Source organism: Eubalaena glacialis, chromosome 2 (assembly GCF_028564815.1).
Source record: "Eubalaena glacialis isolate mEubGla1 chromosome 2, mEubGla1.1.hap2.+ XY, whole genome shotgun sequence".
In the NCBI taxonomy this organism is placed as follows: Eukaryota; Metazoa; Chordata; class Mammalia; order Artiodactyla; family Balaenidae; genus Eubalaena; species Eubalaena glacialis.
Window position 1 is genome coordinate 135,303,538 of NC_083717.1, and position 27,076 is coordinate 135,330,613.

Sequence of the window (27,076 nt, forward strand, 5' to 3'; positions counted from 1 at the left end):
AAGTGGGGAAATGAAATTGTAAGCTTTTCCAGTCTTTCTAATGGGAGATGGAAAAGGAAAAGGGGATTGGGAATAACTGTTGATCAGGCAACCAATAGTTTTTCCGCTACTTATGAAAGAAACAGATGTAATTTTATATTTGAATCTTTTCTACTAGTATGTCTTCAAAAAGCTGATTTTTAAATGGTAGCCTAGTAGTCTAAGTTGTATTTTACCATAATTTAAACATTCTCTCATTGTTGGATATCTAATGTTTTCAGTGTTAATTCAATATAGAAAATGCTACCGTGAATACCTGTACGTACATAACTCTTTCCTTACTTTGACCGTAAGTTCCCAGGAGTTGGGTTGCAAGTCATGAGTCTATCAGTTAATATTGCATTTGAAACTTGACTTAAGTGAGGTTTTAAAAATTAGGGATTTATTTTTGTTTCTCATAAACTGATTCTGTTTTGAGAAATTCAGGGCTGGGACAGCAGCTGTCCAATATCTTAAATATCCTAGGCTGCATCCAGATTTCTCCTTCATCAATGTTAGTGTATAGCTTTCATCTTTTTAGTCATGATCTGGTTGCTTTATCTCTTACTTCGAATCTACATTCCAGGGAGGATAAAAAGGTACCACCACTTCTTGTTGTCATGTCAGGGGAGAAAAGTGTTACAAGAAACCCTCAACTTATATTTCATTTACCAGAGTTATGACATTTTCTACTTATAAAGAAAGCTGGAAAATGTAATTTTTTAGGTGAGCACTCCTACCAAAGATGGTTCTGTTAGAACAGGGGAGAGGGGCTATTGGGTAGGCAGCCAGCTGTTTCTACCATAAAGAGTTTAGATTTCCAACCAATACCGCAAGTAGCCTTGTTATAGCCTCATATTCTTTGCTGATTTGATCTTTAGGGGGTGGGGCTAGGGACTGATTTAATAAAGGTAAAGTGTCAATTTATTGTTTTAACTTTTGTATAACTCTTCCATAGCTAGCGGGTGAGCATGTGGTTATGTTCACTACTCACACAGAAGAATTAACATTCCTGAGGACTAGAAACATAAAAAAGAAGGCAATTTTGCATGTACAGAAGACAAGTGGTATAAGAAATTATTTGAATGCAGTTACATCTCTATTTTCCAGCAAGCTGTAGGATCTCTAATATTTAACTGAGAACTTATTTTTCTAGTAACTCAACTTGGCATAAGGATATTTTTCAGGAATGTAGAAACAAATAAAAAATATTATAAACCACTAATGTAATCGTAAATATGCAGACTACCAATATATCAGTAGCTTTAGGGTTTATCGAGCCTTTCACAATTAAATGTATCTTCTGATTTTAATGAGAGATTGAAGAGGAAAATCTTTCCAACTGTTATCACAGGTAGAAAGCTTTAAGTCCATTGAGAAATTACACATTTTAAATACAGAATTTAGAGGTAGTTATTTTGAAAATAATAGCTACCAAATGGTAGTTTAATCAGGTCTGTGCGAGCATGGACCAAATAAATTAGATTGCTCCTGTATTTGTCTTCACGTAAAAGATTCATTACTTCTTTTGGGCCGGAGGACATTATGCATTTATTAACTTGCAGTAATACTTTTATTAAAGTTGTATTCATTTCTCCTTTTTAAAATAAGATTATTTCATCTGTGTCTCTTAGCAGAATAAGCCAGTTAGAGGCCAAATTAGATGAAAAGTGGTTCAGGTTATCAGTTTTGCCACCTGGGGACAAGGATATAAAAACGTGTTAGAAATTATTGAGAAAGATCAAGTTGACCTGTGTCCATTTTAAGATTATATTTTCTTATACATATTACCAAATTCCCACCAGATTTTTAAAAATGTTTCCTAAATAATATGCCTTAGAATATTGATTTATGTGAACTTTAGTGTTTCTTGAAAAAAATGGTACTTTAATCAAATACTAAACAAAATTAAGCTGATTATTGATTTTTCAGAACTTGTAACATGCCATTCATGTGCATTAAATAAAGTTGACAAAAGAGGATGAATAAAATGTATCTGATCACAGTACTCATTTTTCTAAGAACGCTTTGAAAAACTTTAGGTTCTATCCAGTTTCTTTCTTAACTCTGATGACCCCAAAATTTGTGCCAATCCCAGTTTCTATAATCAGTTTGGTGCTTACCCAGGGCTGAGTTGAACTCCCATCCTACAGCTATATTCTAGTAGGACTCGGAAACAATTCACCATGTAACCTTGGCTGTAGGATTTTGTTTCCCTTTAGTCATTGTATGTTGGGTTCTGCTGTGGACTGAATATTTGTGTCCCCCCAAAATGCATATGTTCATATCCTAACCCTCAAGGTGATAGTATTAGGAGGCAGAGCCTTTGGGAAGTGATTATTCGGTCATAAGGGCAGAGCCCTCCTGCCTTTGTAGAAGAGACCTCAGAGAGTTAGCTAGTTCCGTTCTGCGAAGTGAGGACACAGTCAAAAGACATCTGTCTGTGAACCAAGAAGCAGGCCCTCACCAGACACCAGATCTACAGGCGCCTTGATCTTGGACTTCCCAGCCTCCAGAACTGTGAGAAATACATTTCTGTGTTTCATAAACTGACCAATCTGTGGTATTCTGTTATAGCAGCCCAGATGGACCAAGGCAGGTTCTGATGACATCTCCAGGCTTAAATTCCCTTAATGAGGTTTGGCTGGTAGACACAAGGGATTGAACTATGTCATTATGGTTAGCATAGGCCACTGACTAAATAGTTTATAAATGCTGTCCTCATAGTTTGTCATTCGAACAGTGTAGTTTTTACTTTTGAAACATACATCTGCTCTTCAACACAAGTTTACTGTTCACTTAGGGCTGTTGATGACTATAATTAAGATAAAAGGTTGTACAAAAGGATACCCAAATAAAAATATCTTTATTATGGGATTACTTTAAAATAATCTAATGCACAATTTACTTGTAACTTTCAAGTCTTTTTGATATGCTCACAATCGTGTATTTATATTCATAATGTATATATATATTTTATATATTTATATATATATTTATAGATATATATATATTTATATATATATATATATATATATATATATATATATATATATATATATATACTTTGGCCTCACTGCAGCATGTGGGACCTTAGTTCCCCAGTCCAGGATCGAACCCGTGCCCCCTGCATTGGGAGCACGGAGTCTTAACCACTGGACCACCAGGGAAGTCCCCATAATGTATATTTTATATATTGCGTGTGCAGTATCCTGTAACAAACTGTTTTCTCTTAATACCAATTAACATCATTCCATGTGAGCAAATACATGTAGATCTATTTCATCCTTTTTACTGGCTGCACAGTATTTCCTTGCATGCCAGTACAAATCAAGTGCCATCAGTGAACACAACCAAATAGTGCAAATCTTTATACAATGGACATTTAGGTTGTTTACACTTCTTGGCTCTTGTTAATAATGCTGCAGTGGACATGGGAGGGCAAATAACCCTTCAAGATCCTGATTTCAATTCTTTTGAATACTCTCAAGTGGGATTGCTGGATCATGTAGTAGTTCTAGTTTTAAATTTTTGTGGAATCTTTATACTTTTTCCCTAGTGGCTGTATCATTTTACATTCCCACTGAGAATGCACAAGGGTTCCAATTTCTTCACATCCTTACCAACATTTATTTTCTGGTTTTGGGGGGTTTTTTTGTTTGTTTTTTAATGGCTATCCTAATGGGTGTGGGGTGATAACTAATGGTGGTTTTGATTTGCATTTCCCTCATTAGTTATGATACCGAGCATCTTTTCGTATACCTGTTGGCCATTTGTATGTATTCTTCGGAGAAATGTCTATTTCAGTGCTTCGTTCATTTTTTAATTGGGTTATTTGGGGTTTTGTTTTGTTTTGTTTTTAATTAATTATTTATTTATTTATGGCTGTGTTGGGTCTTCGTTTCTGTGCGAGGGCTCTCTCCAGTTGAGGCAAGTGGGGGTCACTCTTCATCGCGGTGCGCGGGCCTCTCACCATCGCGGCCTCTCCTACTGTGGAGCACAGGCTCCACACGCGCAGGCTCAGCAATTGTGGCTCACGGGCCCAGCCACTCCGCGGCATGTGGGATCCTCCCAGACCAGGGCTCGAACCCGCGTCCCCTGCATTGGCAGGCAGACTCTCAACCACTGCACCACCAGGGAAGCCCTATTTGGGGTTTTTGCTAGAGTTTTAGTTCCTTGTGTACTTTAGGTATTTACCCCTTACCAGATACATGGTTTGCAACTATTTTCCCCATTCCATAGGCTACCTTTACACTGTTGTTTCCTTTGCTATGCAGCTTTTTAGTTTGACATAGTCCCACTTGTCTATTTTTGCTTTTGTTGCCTGTGCTTTTGGTGTCAAATCCAAGAAATCATTGCTAAGACCAATATTATAAAGCTTTTCTCCTATTTTCTTCTTGGAGTTTTAAAGTTTCAGGTCTTAAGTCTTAAACGCACTTTTACGTTGATTTTTGTGTATGGTGTAAGGGTCCAGTTCCATTCTTTTGCATGTGTATATTCAGTTTTCCCAGTACCATTTGTTGAAGATATGTTATTTTTTTCTACTATTTTCCTTTATGATTTTCTGCATGTCTTAAGTCTTAAATGCACTTGTAAGTTGATTTTTGTGTATGGTGTAAGGGTCCAGTTCTATTCTTTTGCATGTGGATATTCAGTTTTCCCAGTACCATTTGTTGAAGATATGTTATTTTTTTCTACTATTTTCCTTTATGATTTTCTGCGTGTCTTGAAAAGGCCTTCTCTACTACAGGATCATAAAACTAACCTCATATTTTCTTTAGCCCTTTGTGGTTTTACTGTTTTAAATGTAAACCTTTAAATGTCTTCCCCTCCCCCTACAGAAAAAAAGGAAATTCAATATTCCCATACTGTTTTTTGTATAACCTAACTTTCCCCTCGTCTCTACTAAGAGAGACTTCTTTTTGGCTACAAGTAACAAAATACACAACCAAAATGTAGATTGAACAATATAAGGAATTTATTATCTCACATAACAAAAAGTCCAGAGGTGAAGCAATTCCAGGATTGGTTAATTCAGAAGCACAATTCAGGTACTTTCTATCTGTGTACCCTGCTATCCTCAGTATGATAGCTTTCATCTCCATGCTTGTCCTTTCATGGTCATCAGATGGGAGAGGAAGTGAGAGATACACTAGATGAGCACTGACCCCAACCCACTGAGAAGATATGGTCCCATGAATGTTGGTGTGACTAATCCAATCATCCACCCCTATGCCCTTGGGGAAGACTAAATAAGGGGAAAAAAGATAAAGATGTTAGAATCTTCACCAGCACTTCCACACATGGAGAGAGAAATTGAAAGTCAAGACTGTAACAGGAATAAGTATAAAAATTCCTTCCTCAAATACCTAATATTCTTTGGCCCTGGAGTCACTGAATTCACATCTATATCTCACTTTATCTAGATCTATATTTCACTTCATTACATTAATGGAGCTCTCAAGAACTGAATTCTATTACAGTGAAATAAAGTTTTTAAGCAATTTAGGCAGTTAAATATGATATATATACCATACACACACAACACACACACAATGTATATAATGAAATCCTTATGCAAGCATAAAGATTCTTAATAGAAATAAATTATAAGCAATAAAATAATAATTAAGTTTAAATTTTAGTGTACTATTTGCTTTTTTTAAATAACTAAAACAAATTAATAAAACAAAACCAAAATTTGTTCATTCTTACCGAAAAGATTCTGATTGGTACATACTTTCTTTATGCTAATTTACCAAACCCTGAGTTTTGTTTCTTCATCTCTGGTTAAATACATATCACTCTAAGCAAATAAGAATGTTTAAATAAGGGTCCTGCATTGGTGTTTACTTATTTGAAATTAGGTTTTCATTCTGAATAGTTTCAGTAAAGTGTGTGTTACAGTAGAATGTCTCTTTACCTACTTTAAGGTCTGTGTTAAATTGATAAAATACACCCTTACTCCTGCTTAAGAGTGCATCTTTCATTATATAAATTAGCAAATAGCTTATATCAATACAAATGTCCAACAATGTAATTAAATCATTGCTACTTGAAATACTTTATACAGGAATAATTTATCTCTTTACACTATTGAAGCCTTGCATTTCAGTAGTTTCTAGAGCTTCTGTATCATCACTTGAAATTTACCTAAAAAAGAAAACATGAAAAATCATTCTTTGATTTAAGGTACAAGGAAAACAGGCCTGAACATCAATTTCCTGCTTCATTTAGTAAGTAGTTTCAATCAAGAAACTTGCTACATCAAACAACTTTTCACACTCTTCACAATATTTGATAAAGTCAGTTTCGTTTTTATGAGATGATTATCTGGTTTGTGAATGACTACCTTTGTTTCTCTGTGATTCCTACATTTTAGGTATTTCATTGCTAATTATTGTGAATAGAAAGGAAATACAGTGATGCTCAAACCCATTTTATTCTTGGTTGGTAGCTCTGGTGGAAAGATCTTTGGAAAGGAGTTTAGCAATAAAAGACTAGTTGGCTTTATTTAGCTTTATATAATAGATATTTTCTAGAAAACTGTTTAAAAAAATTAAGGAAATTTGCTATCTTAAAAGAATACTGCAGAAAATTTTCCTTTAAGAGTTAAGAATCATTCCTTAAGTTGTCTTATAAATTTGGATTTCCTTAGCACATTTTCTTAAATCACTATTATGAATTAAAAAATCATTGACTATGAATATAAGTATGCTACATATTACTACATTAAATGTTAAAATTTGATGAAAGTAAAATGAAATGGTTTTAGCATTTTAAATGTTCTCTAAGTAACAAAAACAAGAAACAAACAAAAAAACACCAGACCTGAAAAATAATTGCTAAAAACATTTGTAAGAAATGTGAATTCAACTTACAGGCAGGCATTGAAGATACTTCAGCTGTTACAATACTTTTTATCCCCAAGTTTGATAAGCCACCTCTGATTAAGCCACATGTAAATGCTAAGTACTAAAAAGAAAAAAAAGTGTAAAATATATTAAGGATTTACTAAGATAGTAAAGCTATTGATAAATATGATAGTTAGTTAAACCTTGATATTAATAAGTCATTGCTGTTTAAAAAAGGGTTGTGGAAGAATTTTTCAAATCATTGAAAATTCTGATTGTGACAAAAACAAGCTGGAAACAGGTTAGAATTAGTTCCAGAGGCAGCAGAGGTGGTTTGTGTCTACCTTCAGTGCTGCCTGAAGGGTTCTAAATAGACTCTCCTTGTGGAGTGATTTGGGCTTTCTGGCTGCTTTAACCTCCCATGGTTCTTTTTAATTTTGGCCACGCCACGTTGCTCAGCTTAAGGGATCACAGTTCCCGACCAGGGACTGAACCTGGGCCACAGCAGTGAAAGCCCCAAATCCTAACCACTAGACCACGAGGGAACTCCTGCTCCCATGGTTCTTGCCTGTTTTCTGAGCCTTCCCATCAGTTCTGTAAGCTAACTAATTATTATTCCATTCAATCAAAATTGGTTTCTGCTTTCTACAACCAAGAATCCTGACTTGTTCAAGACTTATAGCCTGCCAAAACAAAGACTTACCTAGTTTAAAATATCAAAGCGCCAATGTTGAGAAACCCTGTCATATGGAAACAAGGAAGGGAAATGGGACTATGCCACAGCAGAGACAGCCAGGACAAAAATGAGAACCAAAAATCAAATAATCCAAGAAATTTTTTATTATCTACATTTTGCATGATATTCAACAACACTACTATGTATCTATGAAAAATATAGAATATTATTTTATAATTAATATAAATAAATGGGTACTGATAAGTAATCAGATATGGAGTCATGAAATTGTAAGCTGGGAGAGAACCTAGAGATTCTTTATAATATAGGTATTATTATAATCAATTTTATTAATAAGGATACTAAGGTCCAGAGGGGTTATGTAACTTACCCAATGTCACAAACCTGTAAGTTGTGGAGTTAGCTTAAAATCTAGATTTATTTGGTCCCAAGTCGATACTCTTTCCACTACACCAAACTGCCTTTGTGTTAGATAATTTAGGTATGGACAGATTTTACAGATAAACAGCGGCTTATACATACTGCCCAAGATATTTTATAAGTACCGCACACTAACTGATTGTGCCACTGGAGCTACGCTTGCCTAAGATATTTTAACCACTTCAAAGGAACCCTTACATTAAAACTTGTCAGCTTTTCTTTAATACATCTGGTCTATTTATTGATTCCTACCTGAGACTGAAAAAAAATACATGAAACCCAGAAACACACATATACTTAACACAAAACATGTATTCTTAGGAACAAATGTTAATTATATTAAAAAAATTTTTTTTAATTTACTGATGGAGATTGTAAATATGAACTCTGAGGTGAATAATTCTGCATAGCTAATACGAGGTTTTTTAAGCTTGAGTATCTTTTCTGATGTATCCATGCTATATTTGAGAATCTACCATTAATCTACATTTTTAATGGCATTTAAACTATAGTGTTTCTTTAATTGGTCATCATAAGCCTACTTAGCTCCAGGTTAATGTAAGTTGTTTCAATATGATGAACACCTATTTCATTGAAAAGTGTTTAAACAAAAGGAACAATTTAAAAACATATTTTGAATTCAAAAGTCTGTTGTGATTGGCATTGTACTTTTCCCTATGGTTCTTTTTTCATAATAAAAAAACCCCAATCTTCTATTCCATTAAATACCTTTGATGCATGTTCTAAATACTGTTTTCCTGCAGACATTTGAGTAAGCAGGCGAAATTTGTTGTCCTGAAGTACGTAGATGCCCTGTTCCAAAAATAGAAAAACATCCAAAGTCAATGTAATCTGTACTCTTCCCTTCAAAACAATTTAAGAAATTTTTAAAGTTATTAAAGCTCTCCTTTCTATTGGTCAAATTTTCTTTATATGAAGAAGTTTTGTAATGTTCAAGCTGAAGAGTTCAGCATTTTATAACACTAATATTTATTGAATGCTTTAAGATACTGAAGATACAAAGATACCTAAGACAGTTCCTATCCTTAAAGAAGACAGTCTAGTGCGAAAGAATCAGAAATACATGTCCGGGTGAAATTAGCAGCTATATGTTATTAACTCATACCTAGAACGCCAAAAATTACAGTCACTTCTTCCTATTAGCATTTCAGGTACTTCTAAGCTAAGGTTGATACTGTTATCTGAAAAAATGAATTCTATTGGTAGCTACAAGATACATTATTTTCATTTTTATACTTTATTAAAATGCCAAATATACTCCAAATATTTCCCTGAGTTTTATAAAATAAATCTATTTTATGTATGATTTTCCATGTAACCTATTTTTATTTTAACAAAATATTTTAAGAATAAGAAATATGACAGCAACTAAACAGGCAACAGTTATTTAAGAGTTAAATATGCTCTATAAATTAGCCTTCAGACAAATGTATTTGTGGTTCTGCATATTATCACCACTAAGTAATAATAATGAAATAATAAAACCTTTATCATTCTGTTATCTGCTACTTTTTAAAACTTAAAATTTAATTGAGGGAAAGGGACAGCTATAATTACTGATAATTGTCTCTTGGTCTTTATTCACTATACCCTATTAGAGAAAAAAAGTAATGATGTATTAATAACATATAAGAGAAACATTCCAAAGTTGACAAGAAATTAAGTTTTACATAATAAGTAAATCACTAAAATACATTTATATTAAGTTAAAGGACTTAAAAAAGAGGCCTTAATTTATCTAAATACCTGATGATTTGTCCTTAGATTGTCGATTTGTTTCTTGAATACTGTAGTCCAAAAATCTTTACAGATGAACTTCATGATATCTAACTCATCCTTGAACCTTGCAGTATCTTTTGTAAACCTAAAAAGATCAACTAGAGGTAACACAGTACTTTTCCTCCAAAGAAAGCAGGAGGGGCAGATTATTAACTAATTTCCAAATGCCACAACAGCACTGAACATTTACTGACAGTCATAAAGTGATAAGCACCAAGCAAAGTAGATCCCATCTCAATGGATTCACAGTCTGTTATATAATTTGGGGGCTAAAATTAGTCTAAAGGTGTATTAGTCTAACAGTACGCAGCAATTTTAGGTACAATTAGCACATTAAGAAAAAAAGCTGAGCATAATCATGGTATTGTTATATAAAATATAATCAGAGTTCAACTATTTCAGATAGTGAGAAAGGAATACTAAAAAAAATTGATCTATAAATTGAAAGATTATTACATGCATAAATAGAGACTCTAAGGTATGCATTTAAACAAAATTCCATTTAGGTTAAAGAACATATTAGATCTTAAGTAGGAAATGCAATAAGATTTTAGATGGTGGTTTCAGCATACCAAAGTTTTCAGGAAAAAAGTCTAAAACATAGACGATACATATTTTCTTCAAATATTAAAACATGAAAGTTGGATAACTGAGTTAAAATAGCATCAGACCTAAAAAGAAATTTCAATCTGTGAATTAAAGAACAGAGAATAAATAAAATTTGGGAATTAAAATTAAATTATCTCAAGTTTTATTCAGTCTTGAAATGGATCATCTTTGTTCATAACCTACCTGGAAGAAAATTTTCAAATCCATACTGCTCACCTTTCTATCAATCCTTGTCCCACTCGAAACCCCATGTTTTCCAGCTTAGTTATACAGCGTCCATTTTCCTATTTAAAAAAATAATAGTTTTGAATAAATTTAGAATGCTAGAATGTAAACATTTATACTTTTTTCACTGAAACATTGTAAGAAAAAGTGAATTACAAGTCATACTTGAATTTTCTTAGTACTAGTCATTTTCATAAGGCAATAAGATAAACAGGGAACTGTTATTACTTTTCAGAAATGCCAAAGCCCCTTCCCAATTACTCTTCCCACCTTCCCTGGCTTTTTCCATTTTCAACTCTTCTTCTCTCCTCAGTTATAAAACTGAGGTCATGGTATCGCTTTTAACTTTTTTCTGTCAGTCATTCCCTTTGTGCTTTCACTAAGTTCTATTGTCCCTTGCTTCAGAATGTCTCTTAGAGTCATCCAAGCTTTCCATTTCTCAGTATGTCTTAGTTGATGACCCCACCTTCCTATGCCTGGAATCATGCAATTGCTTCACTCTTCCTTTGACAATCTCATCCACTCTTAAGGCTTTAAATACCACCCCTATGTCGAAGACTCAAAATTCTCTGGATGAACTACAAAGCCCTATACAATCCAGACTCCTGTGCCTCTCTGGCCTCAACCTTCTACTCTTCTTCACTCACTCCATCCAGCTCCACTGATCTCCTTGCTGTTCTTAATCATGCCAGGCAGGCTCCAATCTCAGCACTCTTGCATAGGCAGCTCTTCCTCCAGATATTCACATGACCAACTCACTCGCTTTAAGTCTTCACTCACATGTCACCATCTCAATGAGGCTCATTTCAACCTTTTAAAAGTACAGTATCATTCCACTTCAGAAACTCTCTATCCTTGTAATTCTCAAATTGTGTCCCAAGACTAGCAACATCAGCATCACATGGGAACTTGTAGAAACTGCAAATTCTGTAATCCCACCCCCAATTTAGTGAATCAGAAACTGTAGGTGTGCGTCAGCGAGCTGTGTTTTAAGAACCACTCCTAAAGTGATTCTGATGCTCTGTCTCACTTCCCTGCTTGTCTCCAAGGAACTTCTTTCACCATTTAACCTAATGTACATTTTACTAATTTTGTATTGCTCATGACCCTCCATCCCCACCCTCGCCTAGAATAGAGCTCCAAAAGGGCAAGAATTTTTATGTATTCTGAAGCCTTTGTCTCCCGCTAACACCACAGGCCTCATTATTTGCTGAACTTTCTTCTAAGGAACCATGTATGCTACTAATGGGGCTGACTATTAAACCTGTATTTCTAGTAGACTTTAGTGGACACAGCCATCCAGAGGTCCCACAGGCCGCTCAAATTAGGCGTATTCAAATGATATTATCTTAACATTCTCAGCCTGCTCTGCCTCCAAAATTCTTTAACTTCATCAATGGCACCACCATCTATCTAGTTACCACAACCAGAAAACTTCCATTTTCTTCACCTCCTTGCTCCCGACGCTCCACACACACTGCAGTCCTGTGGAGCCTATTATCTACATGCTTTTCAAAATCCGTCTTCTCTCTCCTGACTGCTTAAGTAGCTCTTAGCATTCATTTCTCTCCTGGTCTTCAGTTAGAGCCTTCCAACTGGTCTCATCTCTAGTTTTTTTCTTCCTTTGATTTATCTTCTGTATTTCTGGTATAGACTTTGTAAAAACCAAATCATGTTGTTTCTCTACGGGACCACTCAGCACCATTCTGTTGATTTCCACACCCATTCCCAAACATGCTTAGGTAGAATGAGTACCTGTAAGTCATGATGCTCTTCGTGGAACAACCTGCTCTTCGTATCAATAGAATCACCCAGGAATATATTGATAAGCAGGAAATATGCTTATATGCAGACATTCTCAAATCTTAGCTATGATCACATGAGCTTTTGAATTAAGCCCCAGGAAAAACCTTCTGATACTGCACTTGTTCATTCACTTTGGCATCTGTGAGTGCTCACTAGTAAAGTACCAAATTTTTAAGAAAAACTTAAGAATATTTTATCCATTAACCTTAAAAAAAAAAAACTATTCTCCATAAATTGGTAAATGTCCAATTATTCAGTTTTTAGATTTAATTCCTCTTCAAGCACAGTTTGAAAATCATTGATTGGGAAGGTAAGAACATTGGTTTTTTTCCCTTTTTTTCACTTACACCTATGACTTTATGTCTAAAAAGATATATAAAAACCATTTCTGGATGATAGGATTATGTCTTTTCTACATTTTTTTACTATGAAAAATTTGAAGCACACTCAAAGTAGAGACACTAACAAACCCTCATACACCTAGACTCCAATATGGATTCTAATCATCAAGACTACCACATAACTTTTGCTTGTTTTGTTTTTTTAACATCTTTATTGGAGTATAATTCCTTTACAATGGTGTGTTAGTTTCTGCTTTATAACAAAGTGAATCAGTTATACACATATCCCCATGTCTCTTCCCTCTTGCGTCTCCCTCCCTCCCACCCTCCCTATCCCACCCCTCTAGATGGTCACAAAGCACGGAGCTGATCTCCCTGTGTTATGCGGCTGCTTCCCACTAGCTATCTGTTTTACATTTGGTAGTGTACATATGTCCATGCCACTCTCTCACTTTGTCCCAGCTTATCCTTCCCCCTCCCCGTAAGCTCAAGTCCATTCTCTAGTAGGTCTGTGTCTTTATTCCCGTCTTGCCCCTGTGGACTACCATATAACTTTTGAAAAATCCCTTTTGCTTATATGGACTTACAATTCTTTCCCCACCATATACAAATTGCAATAGGAAAAGAAAGTTGTTTTTAGTTTAAATGATTCAAAACTTATGGATTTCCTTTCTCTTATAGGACTAGCACATGTCTCAAAATTATCAGTCATGATTAGAACAGCTGTTTTATTTTAGCTAATCCATTGGGGAAAAAAAGAGAGGGATTTTTAAAAAAGGTTTTCCTGGGCAAGAGTTGGAACAGGAAAAGAAAGTAGAAAGAGTAGAATGAAGAGAATTGATTGCACACGTGGTGGAGTGGGGAGCAGAGGTTTTGTGATAAAAAAGGTGTGTTGCTAATTATTCTTTGGGGAAAAGGGTATAAGGAAAGCTAACTTTGCACAAACAGCAAATGTCTGCTACTCAGCACTTAGCACAGGTGCAAAACATTAACTATTGCTTGTGGATGATGATAAAGTCAAAAGTTTGTAACTTGGAAAAAAATCTCTATTACAGATGGACCTGAATGAGAATAGAATTTTCGGGAGTTCCCTGGTGGTCCAGTGGTTCAATCCCTGGTCAGGGAATTTAAATCCCACATGCAGCGAGGCGCAGCCGGGAAAAAAAAAAAAAAGGAATAGAATTTGCTTCATTTCCAATACTCTTCCTGATGTCTTCCTACTAGTATCTCCCCAAATTAGCGTGTTGAAATCCTAACTCCCAGATAGTATTAGGAGGTAGGGCCCTTGGGAGGTGATTCTGTCATGAGGATGGAGCCCTCAAGGATAGCATTAGTGCCCTTATAAAAGAGACCCCAGAGAGCTAGCTAGCCTCTTCCACCATGTGAGCACACAGCCAAAATGCATCCATAAATGAACCAGGAGGAGGCTTTCACCAGACACTGAATCTGCTGGTGCCTTGATCTTGGACTTCTCAGCCTTCACAACTGTGAGAAATAAATTTCTGTTGTTTATAAGCCAGTCTATGGCATTCTTGTTATAGTACCCAAAACAGCCAGTATCCTTCTTATAGTTTACAAACTGACAGTACCTCTTCCTCAATATCCTACAGGTGCCATAAATTCAACCTATTCAAAATAATTAATTATCATCACCTCTTTCTTCTTTATTCCCTCTCCATCCAACCCACTGGCTCAAGCTAAAAACCTGGGGATAATTTTTCAACTCTCATTTCTATACCTAATCAAGTCCTAGAGATTCTACCTCCTATCTCTCAAACCTTCTCTCCTCTTCTCTTTATCCAGATCTTCATTATCTCCTGCCTGGACTCCTGCAATAATGGGTCTTCTCACTACAAGGACCTTCCCTCTCCAGCCCAAATAATGGTTTATCTTTCTGAAATGCAAATGGAGCATGTCATTCTCCTCCTTAAAAATCCTCCACTGAGAAGGTCCATGTGTTTTAATCATACAGACCACTTTCTAGCTTCAGCTTTCAAAACTTCTTACTCTCCACCTATTCAATCTAGTCACAGTGAAATGCTCAAGCATATTTAAATGCACTGCACTTTTTCATACCTCTATGACTTTTTTTACCTTTGCCTAGGATGCTTTTCCTGCCCTCACTTTCCACCCCTCTTTATCAATAGCATTATAGAAACTAGAGCTTCTGACTTGAGCATGACTTTGTAATATTTCATTTATAAAACCCTACAACTCCATGATTCCATATCTAATTACCACCCAATGCGTTAATTATTCATTGAACCCTTATTCCCCAACGACTGTTAGGCAGGGACTTTATCTTATTCATCTAACAATGTCAGGCCCACAATACACGCTTAATATATTTTCTGAATGAATCAATTAGCGAATGAAGACTACCACACATTAGAAGTAACCTCCAGGAGGATGGGGCCATTGTTTCGCTCATTACTATATCCCTAGCAACTAGCTCTGACATATAATGGACACTAAATATTTTTTAAATTAATTAGTGTTTCTTAATTATAGGAACACCTGCAAAGTTTCCTTTGCTTCTACCTCAAATCTCATTAGCCCTCTTTCTTTGGACTACTGGGAAGTGCTGGAAGTGACAGCCGAATTAAGTAGGGGTGCCAAAATCAGCAGTTAACTCTGCCGCAAATCATGGTAGGGACAAAACAAAAAATCTGTGGCGTGCCACACACAGATACGGGACTGGACAAAAAGGTATCAAGTAGTAAAAGATACGAAAGAGACAAGGATGAAAGACTGAAGACAGCTGACAGGTTCTAAGGCTTAGGATACCTGAAGGTGGACCAATCTGCCTACACTTCGGGAGGCGATGAGTGGCGATGGGACGGGGGTTAAAAGAAAACTGAGTGGAAACAAGGAGTGTCACCGCAAAAGGACCTCAAGGGCGTGTGGCAGCACTCACCACCTCCCCCTGCTCCGCGGACTTGTACACTCCAGACACCATCTCGTTATGCAGAAGCAAAAACAACGCCTCGTCCGCCATTTCCTGCTTATTCTTCCAAGCTCCGGGTTTAGGCTCCCGTTTGGGCCGGGCTTGGGGTTCCGGCTAGCGCCTGGGCAGCTTGGGCTGCGCCGCCGCCGCCGCTCGCTCAGTCCGCAGCCCGTCCCTCGTTGCTAGGAGACCGAGGAATTCACTCAGCTTCCAGAAGGCTGATACTGGAGTAAGCCGGGGCCCAGGGCAAGCCCACCCCAAGGCCCCTATGCCCTTGGGCTGAACGAGAGGGTCTGACAGCAGCGGGAACCAAACCCAGCCTCCGGCGACCCCTTCCAGCCCTTGGGCGGGGGGGGGGGGGCGAAAAAACAACTTCCGGTCCCCTCTACCCCGGCATTCCGCCAGCTCTATGGTCACAGAGTTCCTTCCGCTGGGTAAACCGCTGGCGCCCAGAGAGGAGGAAGGTTTCTTCCCCCTACAACATTGAAGGCGGCGGGCGGGGGAGGTGGTAAAATAAGACGGGACCTCCAGCTGCCATCTCTGTGTTAATTAGCTATGTTAGAACTGACAAGAATTTCTATTAGCTTCATCAAAAGCTTCCACTTCTGCCATATGTTGCTTAATATGAAAAGTTGTAAAAAAAAAAAAGCGAATATTGGGACTACCCTAGTAGTCCAGTGGGTAAGACTCCGCGCTCCCAATGGAGTGGTCCGGGGTACCATCCCTAGTCGGGGAACTAGATCACCGCATGCATGCCGCAGCAAAGTCTGGATGCCGGAACTAAAGATCCCGCATGCAGAAACTAAGACCTGGTGCAGCCTAAATAAATAAATAAATAATTTTTTTTTTTACGTGAATAAATCGTCATTTTTCAGGCTATAAACTTTAGGTATATTGAGAGATTATCCCAATCCATTTTGGATTAAGCCTGGGTGTACAAAAAGATTTAGAGCCGTTTTGGCCACCAGGAGGTTTACTGGGAGTGGGGTACAAGGGACAAGGAGGATGGAGTAAGCAAAGAACAAGGTAATTTGAATCAGAAAATACAAATTAAAGACTTCAGAAATGTGACGTCACTGTGGAACGGAGTTCATATAAGAATCTATGGTGGATGTGGGACTAAACCCCTACAGACATGCGAATACATATGTTAGATCATATGCACGTCTTAAATTTGGCAAACTTTGTCTTAAACGTGATGCTTAGCCTATGATTAGATCTTTTCTTAGTAATTTACAAAGCAGATTTTTTCCCCCAATTAATTCATTGCCTCCCCCGAAGTAATATGTCGAGTCTTCTCAAATTGTTAACAATAACCTCTCAACTCTTCATACCCTTTCATATCCCCTTCTAATGTTTGGATCCGTTTTTTCCATCACCTCATAAAATCAAGCGTGTAAGTTTCACTTAACCCTTTGAAAACAAACACTAATTTTGAAGAGTATTTTGCAATCTTAATCTTTTTTTCCAGCACTAAAATTTCCCATATGTGAAATCAGGTCCTTTATGTCCCAATTGCATTCTCCCTCATCACCACCATCAAGGTCAAAGATTAAGCAAAAGACTGGCAACTTAACGAAGGTCAATTTCTCAAACCACAGTAACATGGTGTTCTTTGGATATTTTGGAGACTAAAGGGGAAACTAATATTAATTGAGCATTACTAAATGTTGAACATGGCATCCTACTGATTATCCCCCATAAATTAGACTATGTTAAATTTCCCAGGATCTTAGTAATAGAGTCTATGTAAGCAAGAATAGATCCTACGTTTTTGGCTAACTCTAGAAGCATCTCCCATGGAAACATTGTTACACTTCGTGGTACCATTACCACATTCTCAGGTTTCATGTACTGCCTACTACACAGGATTGTAATAAGGATCAATGAGACAAAGTATGCTCACCATCAGAATCATGTAATTTTTTTTTTTTTTTCCCCACACCACGCTGCATGCAGGATTTTAGTTCCCAAACCAGGGGTCGAACCGGAGCCCCCTGCAGTGGAAGCACGGAGTCTTAACCGCTGGACCACCAGGGAAGTCCCAGAATCATATAATTATTGATCAACACTCATCCTTCTTATCCAGCCTTACTTCTTCTTTTTTGTATAGCACTTAACCCATTTCTATCATGCTATGTAATTTACTTACGCTTATCGTCTGTCTCCTCACTCTCCCTGAGGCCACGCTCCTTGTGGGCAGATATCTTTACTGTACACTGACTATCCAAGTGCCTAGGATAGTGCCTGGCAAAAAGTAGGCGTTCCATAAATATTTGTTGAATGAATAAGTACATGAATGATCTTTGCTCCCTGAGGAGCCTACAAACTCCATGGCAGCAGGAACCACAGTTATCTTGTTCTAGGCTTTTTCCACAGAGTCTAGCTTAACACAGTAAGAGCTTTTAAGGATTGTTGGATGAATTAAAATGGTAACTCGGATTAAATACCGTTGGCCTGCTAATGCTTGGTGCAAGGATGCCTGGCTACAGATGGAGGATGAGAACACAAAGATTATTGATAATATTGTTTCTGTGGGAAAATGCTTTCTGAGCTACAATTTACAAATACATTTCTGGAACAAAACCGGTTCTCACGTTGGCAGTGCGGGTAGAGCAGAACCAGAAGGTGGACGACACACACACACAACTAACAGTAGCGCTGCTCGCCCAGACCCTATTTTAAACCAACCAGCTCTAGGCCGGTGTAGAGGCTAATGCCCATCTCGTCTGTCTCACAGTCGCTTTTTTTCTTGTAGTAAAGCCTTGCACATAGTCTGATCGATCGTATGATGATTCTGGGCCAGCGTGACCTGGGGACAGTTACGGTATTTCCTTATCAGTAATAACTGGCAGTTTATTCAAGCTTTTGGTTTGTAGGGGATAAGGCACGTGAAGTGTTTCACGGAGTACAGCACAAAGCACTTGTTAGCTATTATGATGAATGACTTTTCCTCTTCCTTCACTTTTCGCTTCCCTCTGCTCATTTGAGCTTAACCTAGTCAAGAGAAGCCTGCGCCCCTCCCATTGCCTCTCTGGGCATGCGCACCACCAGAACGGCCGCACCCTGTCCTAATCAAATCATTTACCCGGGAAAAAGGGAAAAAAGACTCGCCTGCACCCTACTCTGAGGGGAACAGGTTGTAAAACGATAAGAGGCCATCATATACAGGTTAAAAGGGCGGGAAAACTCCACTCTCCCCGCCAGAAGAGCCGGCCCACGAACCCACCTCTCCGAGAACCCAGGAACTCTCAAATCCGCCCCGGCTCTGCGCTAGAAGCGGAGCCTAGCCACCCGCAGCTAATCGGGGAGGGAAGCGACCGTCTGGCGGACTTTTCATTGGCCCAGAGTCACAAAGGTCGGCAGCTTCTCCCCCTTCCGGTTGCTGAGTGGTTGAGGCCGAAATACAACTCCTATCTCCATTGGCTGAGCCCATCTGTCAGTCTTCTCGCGTCTCGCGGCGCGACACAAGCAGGCGTGGCCTGGAGAGCAGTCTCGGAGCCTGCTGCAGGGAGAAGATGGCGGTCGCAGTGAGAACTTTGCAGGAGCAGCTAGAAAAGGCCAAAGAGAGCCTAAAGAATGTGGATGAGAATATTCGCAAGCTCACCGGGCGGGATCCGAATGACGTGAGGTGAGGGGCGGATGGGAAATGCCGGCTCCGAGAGGCAGCCACGAAGCCGGGGTGAGTTGGGGCGGGGAGGGCGTCCAGCCCTGAGAGGACTCGAACATCGAGGCCTGTTCCCGGGGCAGCCGTGGAACCCCGTTCTCGGTGAGGTGGGAATTTCCAAGGCTCCCACCGTAAGTCCTGGGGCTCAGGTGCGTGAGGAAGGAGAGCGGAGCCTGGGTGCGCCAGGATGGCTTCCTGTCCTGTGGGAAGGCCCAGACTGCCGATTCCCGCCCTCGGCCCTGCAGGCCCGGAACTGCAGCACAAAGCCTTCCTTCTGCCGGGGCCACCCGATTCGGGGCTGGCCCGGAGACCCTCCCGGGACGCGGTCCTGCCGCCTTGCCCCCCGGCTCTTGCCCACGTGCAACTTCCTTTGGGTTAGCGAAATCCGGACTTGATTCAAGCTTGTTAATGTGTAGTGGCATCGAGGTAAATATAATTTCTGTGATACTGGTCTTGGAAAAATAAGGAAGTTAACAAAGTACTTCGTGTCCTGTTCCAAACACGTGGGTTTTGAAACCATCATCTTCGAACTTTTCTGATTAATTTCTCTTGATGATGAACCGCACTCGTTACAGTATTTGGTGCTATTAGAAACGATTTTTGTACTGATTTGTAAATATCTTGTAGGCCCATCCAAGCCAGATTGCTGGCCCTTTCTGGTCCTGGTGGAGGTAGAGGACGTGGTAGTTTATTGCTGAGGTAAGATTTCATTAGGATTTTAATTCATTGGTACTTACTACACTAAATTAACGAAACGGTTTAAACAAATTTCGTGGTCGAGCCAATGTTAGAAATGTTTGGTTTGTTTGAAGCTGTGATCAGCTGTAGTTTTCTGTAGAGCTATCCTGGAATTTCATTTGCATTCAAAACTAGACATTGAAGAATATAGTAACTATACCAGTTATGTGCAAACTTAATTTATTCTCATAGTTTTAAAAGAAATGCTACAAAAGCATCTTGAAGTAAATGCCCATTTAAGGTTACTTTAACTGGAAGGTTTTTTTTTAAATTGCAACTAAATTATCTTCCTTAAATGGAAATACCATTTTTCTCAAATTCCAAGTGCTTTATGTTGGCCTTTTTTTTGCAGGCGTGGATTCTCAGATAGTGGAGGAGGACCCCCAGCCAAACAGAGAGACCTTGAAGGGGCAGTCAGTAGGTATGTCTGAAGGCATACTTGTATGTTCCATTTTCTGAGGTAGCATACAAATATAAAAATTTAATAAATACTGTTGAATTAAGTTGTCTTAGAATTGAGTAGTATATCACTTACCCTGAGTCTGTTTCCTTGGTATTTGAACTGAGACAGCCAGTATCCCTCAAAACTCAAATTCTTCACTAACAATAACAGAAATTTTACCAAAGTAAAGGTCATGAGAAGAATAATATTGAGAAAATAGTTAATTTGGGTTACTTTTCTGACTTGTATTACAAGAACTTAACTGGCTTGAGAGGTATAGGAGATCAGAGTTTGAATTGGTCCTTTTAAATTCATTTTTAAATTCATTTTCCTTTGTCAGGCTGGGCGGGGAGCGTCGGACTCGGAGAGAATCACGCCAAGAAAGCGACCCAGAGGACGATGATGTTAAGAAGGTAATTGAGATTAAAAGAACTTCATAGAGGGTGAATATAGTATTTTCACCTTAGTACATTTAAAGGAGTGCCACTGTATGCTAGTTAAATTACTGAAATTTCTTTTCTCCTGCAGCCAGCTTTGCAGTCTTCAGTTGTAGCTACCTCCAAAGAGCGCACACGGAGAGACCTTATCCAGGATCAAAATATGGATGAAAAGGGAAAGCAAAGGTATCTTAAGTATCCTTCTGGAGGAAAACAACTTTTGTCAAATAATGCAATTTTAAGAAAATTTAAGTAATTGTTCAAGTGTCTATGCTATGCTTCTTTTAGGAATGGCAGGCTTAAATGAAGTGGAACCTTTTGAAATTGGATTTTCTTTTTCTGTTCTTTAGGAACCGACGAATATTTGGCTTGTTGATGGGCACCCTTCAGAAATTTAAACAAGAATCCACTGTTGCTACCGAAAGGGTATTTATGCAATTTTTCCTTTGCTTCCTTTATTTAAGCTATCAAAGTAGTTGATTACGTATTTCTTAAACACTGAAAAGTTCTCAAGATTTAACTGCAAGCTTCATAAAGCGCGTTACCGATATTTCCTAAGGAGAAAAAAAAGAGAAGAAAAAGATTTAATTGCTAGCCTAAAATGAAGCCAAGGAAAAACTTTTAAAACTTTCTCAAGTTGTTATACTGTTGACTGGTTCTTTTTGAGGTGCTGTTAAAGTAACTTAGTGAACTTTGCTTTGTGGTTCAAAGAGCCTAGTCTGATTAAGGAGAACCTGGATTCTGGTTTCAGCTCTATAACAATCTCATTTTGTGGTCTTGGACACGTCTCTTCATTTCTTTAGGCCTTAGAGTGCTTTCTTTCCAACAGGAAGTTGAACTTACTAATCATCGTAATTTATTAAATAATTGTAATTTCTAAGACTTACACACTCAGAGGCACTCCAGAAGCAACAGCATAAGTTATATTCTCTGCCCTCCAGAGTTTATTTAACTGTGTCAATTTTCTGGAAGTTTTTATTTTACTAAAGCTACAAAATTGTGTCCTTGGAGTTGAACACAAACTTATTGCTTCTCGGGAGAACTATAGTGAAAGATAACAATTCAGTTATTTTATTTCAGCTTTCATATGTTAACTTTATTAGAAAATATAAAAGCTTAAAGCATCAACATTTGAAGAATGTCTGTAGATTTTTTTTTTTCCGTAGATTTTTAAAAAGAGAGTTGACTAGTTTGTTAGTTACTTCGTTCACTAGGACATCACTTGTCTCAAATTCTTTGCTTTGGAAAGAATAACTGAAGATAACCTGTAAAGACAGTACTCTTCTCTTTCAGGTTAACTTTTAGGTAAGGTTCTTTCATAAATTATGTTGGAATAAAACAGTTACTGATATTATAGCTAATGGCTTTAAACTTTAGATTTTTACATGAAAAGGCTTCAGTCCCCATTTCCTGGAGGGGAAATTGCAGTCCACCTCAAATGCCAAGTTTGAATTAGCTGGTGTCCTGAATTGCAGATGTGAAACATGTTTGCAGACAACAGTAAAATTGTGATATTTCACATAATCAGAATGTATAATAAGCTTTTAAAGATTATTGTTTATCTTTAGCAAAAGAGACGCCAGGAAATTGAACAGAAACTTGAAGTGCAGGCAGAAGAAGAAAGAAAGCAGGTTGAAAATGAGAGGAGAGAACTGTTTGAAGAGAGGCGTGCTAAACAGACAGAACTGCGGCTTTTGGAACAGAAGGTTGAGCTTGCGCAGCTGGTGAGTATATTTTGAAATTCTAAGATTGGTAATCCTTCATGTTGACAAAAGCGCTGACCTTTTTACCTTTTCTTTAGCAAGAAGAATGGAATGAGCATAATGCCAAGATAATTAAATATATAAGAACTAAAACAAAGCCCCATTTGTTCTATATTCCTGGAAGAATGTGTCCAGCTACCCAAAAACTAATAGAAGAGTCACAGAGAAAAATGAATGGTAAGTGTAAATGAAGAGGTCCCTTGAAATTTCCTTAATGAGTAAGGTAACACACAAATACATACATGTTTGTTTCCTGTGACATCTGTGATTCAATAGTTAATTTTTTAGAAAGATATTCTAAGATGCTAATGTGTTTGGAGTATAGGAGCATTTGTTTCATGATAGATATTAACTGGAAACTTGGATATTAGGTGGTGCTTAATGCATGTTTATTTCTTAAGCATTTGAGTGAGCTTTCTCTTTTGCTTGATACTCTTAGTATCCAGATACAAATGCTGATGAATCAAGAAAAAGTCAACATTGATGTAGTAAATAGAGGAAGCACACATGGAAGGGTAGACACTACTAAGATGGTGATTAGATGATTTGTCTCTCCTTGGGATCAAAAAATTAATGCATGATATGATACCATAAAACAGATTGTTTAAGAGAAGCTTTATTTTTTTTCATTTAGTATGAAGTAAAATAGCAAAAGATTATCCTGTTTTTCCATCAGTTAGATAATGTGTGGTTTTGCTAATTTCTTAGTGTATAGGTTTCCAGTGGATCTTTGCTTTTGTCATCTTATATCAATTTGTAATTACTTACATGCTATAATCAGTCTTTTGTCATCTCTTTACAAAAAAGACATTTGATAAACTCATTGACAATTTGTGACCAGGTGTCAAATTGTGATTTTGAATTTTCTAAATAAGTAAATTTTACACGTGTAAATTTTTATCCTTTAGCTTTATTTGAAGGTAGACGCATCGAATTTGCAGAACAAATAAATAAAATGGAGGCTAGGCCTAGAAGACAATCAATGAAGGAAAAAGAGCATCAGGTGGTGCGTAATGAAGAACAGAAGTCGGAACAAGAAGAGGGTAAGGTTGCTCAGCGAGAGGAAGAGTTGGAGGAGACAGGTAATCAGCACAATGATGTAGAAATAGAGGAAGCAGGAGAGGAAGAGGAAAAGGAAATAGGTATAGTTCATAGTGATGCAGAGAAAGAACAGGAGGAGGAGGAACAAAAGCAGGAAATGGAAGTTAAGATGGAGGAAGAAACTGAGGTAAGGGAAAGTGAGAAGCAGCAGGATAGTCAGCCTGAAGAAGTTATGGATGTGCTGGAGATGGTCGAGAGTGTCAAAAATGTAATTGCTGAGCAGGAGGTAATGGAAATCAATCAAGTTGAAAGCATAGAACCTTCAGAAAATGAAACTAGCAAAGAATTGGAGCCAGAGTTGGAATTTGAAGTTGAGCCAGATAAAGAATGTAAATCTCTTTCTCCTGCAAAAGAGAATGCTAGTGCTCTAGAAATGGAAAATGAGCCTGAGGAAAAAGAAAAAGAATCTGAGCCCCAGCCTGAGCCTGTGGCTCAACCTCAGTCCCTGCCTCAGCCCCAGCCCCACTCCCACTCCCACTCCCACTCTCACTCCCACTCTCACTCCCACTCTCAGTCCCACTCCCAGTCCCAACCAGTACTCCAGCCCCAGCCTCTCTCTCAGCCTGAGACTTTGCCATTAGCTGTTTCACAGCCACCACCTCAGGTTATTCAGGAGCAAGGGCATTTACCACCTGAGAGGAAGGAGTTTCCTGTAGAATCTGTAAAACTCACTGAGGTGATAGTAGAACCAGTCTTGACAGTACATTCAGAGAGCAAGAGCAAAACCAAAACGAGGAGCAGAAGTAGAGGTCGAGCTAGAAATAAAACAAGCAAGAGTAGAAGTCGAAGCAGTAGCAGTAGTAGTTCTAGTAGCAGTTCAACCAGTAGCAGCAGTGGAAGCAGTTCCAGCAGTGGCAGTAGCAGTAGTCGAAGTAGTTCCAGTAGCAGCTCCAGCACAAGTGGCAGCAGCAGTAGAGACAGTAGCAGCAGCAGTACTAGTAGTAGTGAGAGTAGAAGTCGGAGTAGGGGCCGGGGACATAACAGAGATAGAAAGCACAGAAGGAGCGTGGATCGGAAACGAAGGGATGCTTCAGGACTAGAAAGAAGTCACAAATCTTCAAAAGGAGGTAGTAGTAGAGATACAAAAGGATCAAAGGATAAGAATTCCCGGTCTGACAGAAAGAGGTCTATATCAGAGAGTAGTCGATCAGGCAAAAGATCTTCAAGAAGTGAAAGAGACCGAAAATCAGACAGGAAAGACAAAAGGCGTTAATGGAAGAAGCCAGGCTTTCTTAGCCTATTCTTTGCAGCAGAAGATTTCTTGATGAGTAAAAGGATTACCTTTCCTTGTAAGGAGAATGCTGCCTTAAGAATTGCATGTTGTAAAAATTTTTTTGGAAAATACAGACTGTTTGTTTACCAGACATTCTTGTACTTTTGCATAATTTTGTAAGAGTTATTTATCAAAATTATGTGAGGTTCCAAAATATGTAAAAACAATAATAATAAAAAAAAATTAACATCCCTTGTCATCTTTTTTAAATATCCTATACTCTTCAGTAAGAATCTGTATATTTTAATAGGTAAATCTTTAAGTCTGTTCCCTTCTGTATCATACATTGCTTTTGTAGAAATAAATGTGCATTTCTTTCATTAGTTTTGGGATGTCCTCGTTGACGCTTGTATAATAAGTATTCTCTTGATATCATTTTCAGCTTTTATCACTAGATATTGAACGTGATTAGAATGTTTTTGAAGGTTTCCTCACATTTATTTGCCTTAGACAATTATTTTGAGTTGGCAAAGTCAGATCTTTGCAGCTTTGTTGGGAACATAGTTTGTTCTCCTTAAAATCACTTACCATTTTTTTCTAATCTCCCTTGTTTTTTTAATCTAAGCATTTCCCCGTTTCTCATATTTAAACCATATATTTGGTAGATAACTTAAAACAGTATGATTTGGTTGGAGTTTTCTTTACGATTATGGGAGCATCATTTTTTGTCTCCTTGGTTACTTGTGTGATATAGCATATACATCTGTTAAAGAAAAAAAGTCACTTTCTAGGGGAGAGAGGTAGAAAAGTATATTCTAAGCTTGGATTTTGAGTTTGTGGTCTTGTCTTAACTTTTGTGTTGGCCGTAACTGAAACATGCCAATGTGTTTTCAAGAATTTTTGTTTAAGTAAGTATTGTATGAAAGTTTACAAAATGAAGGAAGTTCATCTATACTTGAATCTGTAAGCAAGATAACACGCAAGTGGTACCAAATGATTATTAACTTTGTTGTTTTATAAATTTGTATGAATTTGGAGTATCTGTTGCCCATTACTATACATGTGCAAATAAATGTGGCTTAGACTTGTGACTGCTTAAGACTAGTACTTGTATTAACTTTTTGATGCTTTGTACAAGAGAGTACTTAAATTGCAAACGGCCTTTTTTGAGTTCATAATTTAACGTTGTGACTACAGCTTTAGGCTTGACTTTGAATATTCATTACGCCTTCCCTTGACAAGTAAACGGTAAGAGTAAAAATGTCAACATACATTTTCAGCATTGTATAAATGTAAGTGAACATGTTAAAAGAAATCTTTTTTTAAAAAATCCTTTCTTGGAGCAATTATTAAATAGTAAAGGAGTAGAACTTCTCAGACTGCAGAGCTAGCTACCTGCATCCCTGGACCAGCTGTTTATACCAAGGGTCACTTCACCCAGGAATTCTAATACTTTCCAGCACGCAGTAGCAAATTTTATTTTCCTGTGTGCAATTATGGGGAAAAGGTTGTTAAACACTTAAAAGGGATGACCGTAAAACCTGGTTCTTTTTTAAAAAAGTCCTTATTTGATGAATCTAAAATAATTGTATGTGTTAAGATCTTGTACAAATTAAGTTTTGTTCATTTTTATCCAGAAAATTTGAACAGTTGTCATGATGCTTATACAAAAGATTATTTTGGGTTTATAATGCATGAGGAGAAAAAAAGGAAAAGATCTTTGGAATATGCAGAACAATTTTCAGTTATTTTAGTTAAGCTCTGCTGATGAAGTATATAGAAAAAATTCTAATAACTTTAATTTTACTGACTTTAGTGGTATGCCTTTATAAATTGAAGGTTTCATTTTTAAAATTGAGTTTTGCTTTATCCTTGGAAATGATCCTTCTTTTTTTTCATCTTCATTGGAGTATAATTGCTTCACAATACTGTGTTAGTTTCTGTTGCACAACAAAGCGAATCAGCCATATGCATAAACTTGTCCCCATATCCCCTCCC

The 27,076-nt window shown here is 37.6% G+C and overlaps 2 protein-coding genes across 2 annotated transcripts; one reads left to right on the forward strand and one right to left on the reverse strand.

The window, feature by feature from the left end:
* Nucleotides 1–4,986: 4,986 nt before the first annotated feature.
* On the reverse strand, nucleotides 4,987–16,059 carry TRAPPC6B (trafficking protein particle complex subunit 6B). The gene is made up of 6 exons (XM_061180794.1): nucleotides 15,688–16,059; nucleotides 10,615–10,682; nucleotides 9,757–9,874; nucleotides 8,719–8,802; nucleotides 6,900–6,993; nucleotides 4,987–6,171 (listed from the first exon to the last, which is right to left on the reverse strand). The coding sequence occupies exons 1-6, from the start codon at nucleotides 15,766–15,768 to the stop codon at nucleotides 6,140–6,142; spliced, it is 477 nt and encodes a 158-aa protein (XP_061036777.1). The 5' UTR covers nucleotides 15,769–16,059; the 3' UTR covers nucleotides 4,987–6,139.
* A 3,128-nt stretch (nucleotides 16,060–19,187) lies between these two features.
* Nucleotides 19,188–26,150, forward strand: PNN (pinin, desmosome associated protein). Its single transcript, XM_061180795.1, has 9 exons — nucleotides 19,188–19,348; nucleotides 20,012–20,083; nucleotides 20,475–20,543; nucleotides 20,905–20,977; nucleotides 21,093–21,187; nucleotides 21,352–21,427; nucleotides 22,570–22,725; nucleotides 22,803–22,941; nucleotides 23,673–26,150. The coding sequence occupies exons 1-9, from the start codon at nucleotides 19,236–19,238 to the stop codon at nucleotides 25,076–25,078; spliced, it is 2,199 nt and encodes a 732-aa protein (XP_061036778.1). The 5' UTR covers nucleotides 19,188–19,235; the 3' UTR covers nucleotides 25,079–26,150.
* Nucleotides 26,151–27,076: the final 926 nt, after the last annotated feature.

Bases quoted from the DNA above. Each gene is read 5' to 3' on its own strand.
- TRAPPC6B (XM_061180794.1), bottom strand. From the start codon at position 15,768: ATGGCGGACGAGGCGTTGTTTTTGCTTCTGCATAACGAGATGGTGTCT. The intron at 8,803-9,756 runs GTATTTAGATAA...TTTTTGGAACAG, and splicing joins ATCTAAGGACAAATCATCAG to GGCATCTACGTACTTCAGGA. The intron at 6,172-6,899 runs GTAAGTTGAATT...TTTCTTTTTTAG, and splicing joins AGTATCTTCAATGCCTGCCT to GTAAATTTCAAGTGATGATA.
- PNN (XM_061180795.1), top strand. From the start codon at position 19,236: ATGGCGGTCGCAGTGAGAACTTTGCAGGAGCAGCTAGAAAAGGCCAAA. The intron at 22,726-22,802 runs GTGAGTATATTT...CCTTTTCTTTAG, and splicing joins AGGTTGAGCTTGCGCAGCTG to CAAGAAGAATGGAATGAGCA. The intron at 22,942-23,672 runs GTAAGTGTAAAT...TTTATCCTTTAG, and splicing joins GTCACAGAGAAAAATGAATG to CTTTATTTGAAGGTAGACGC.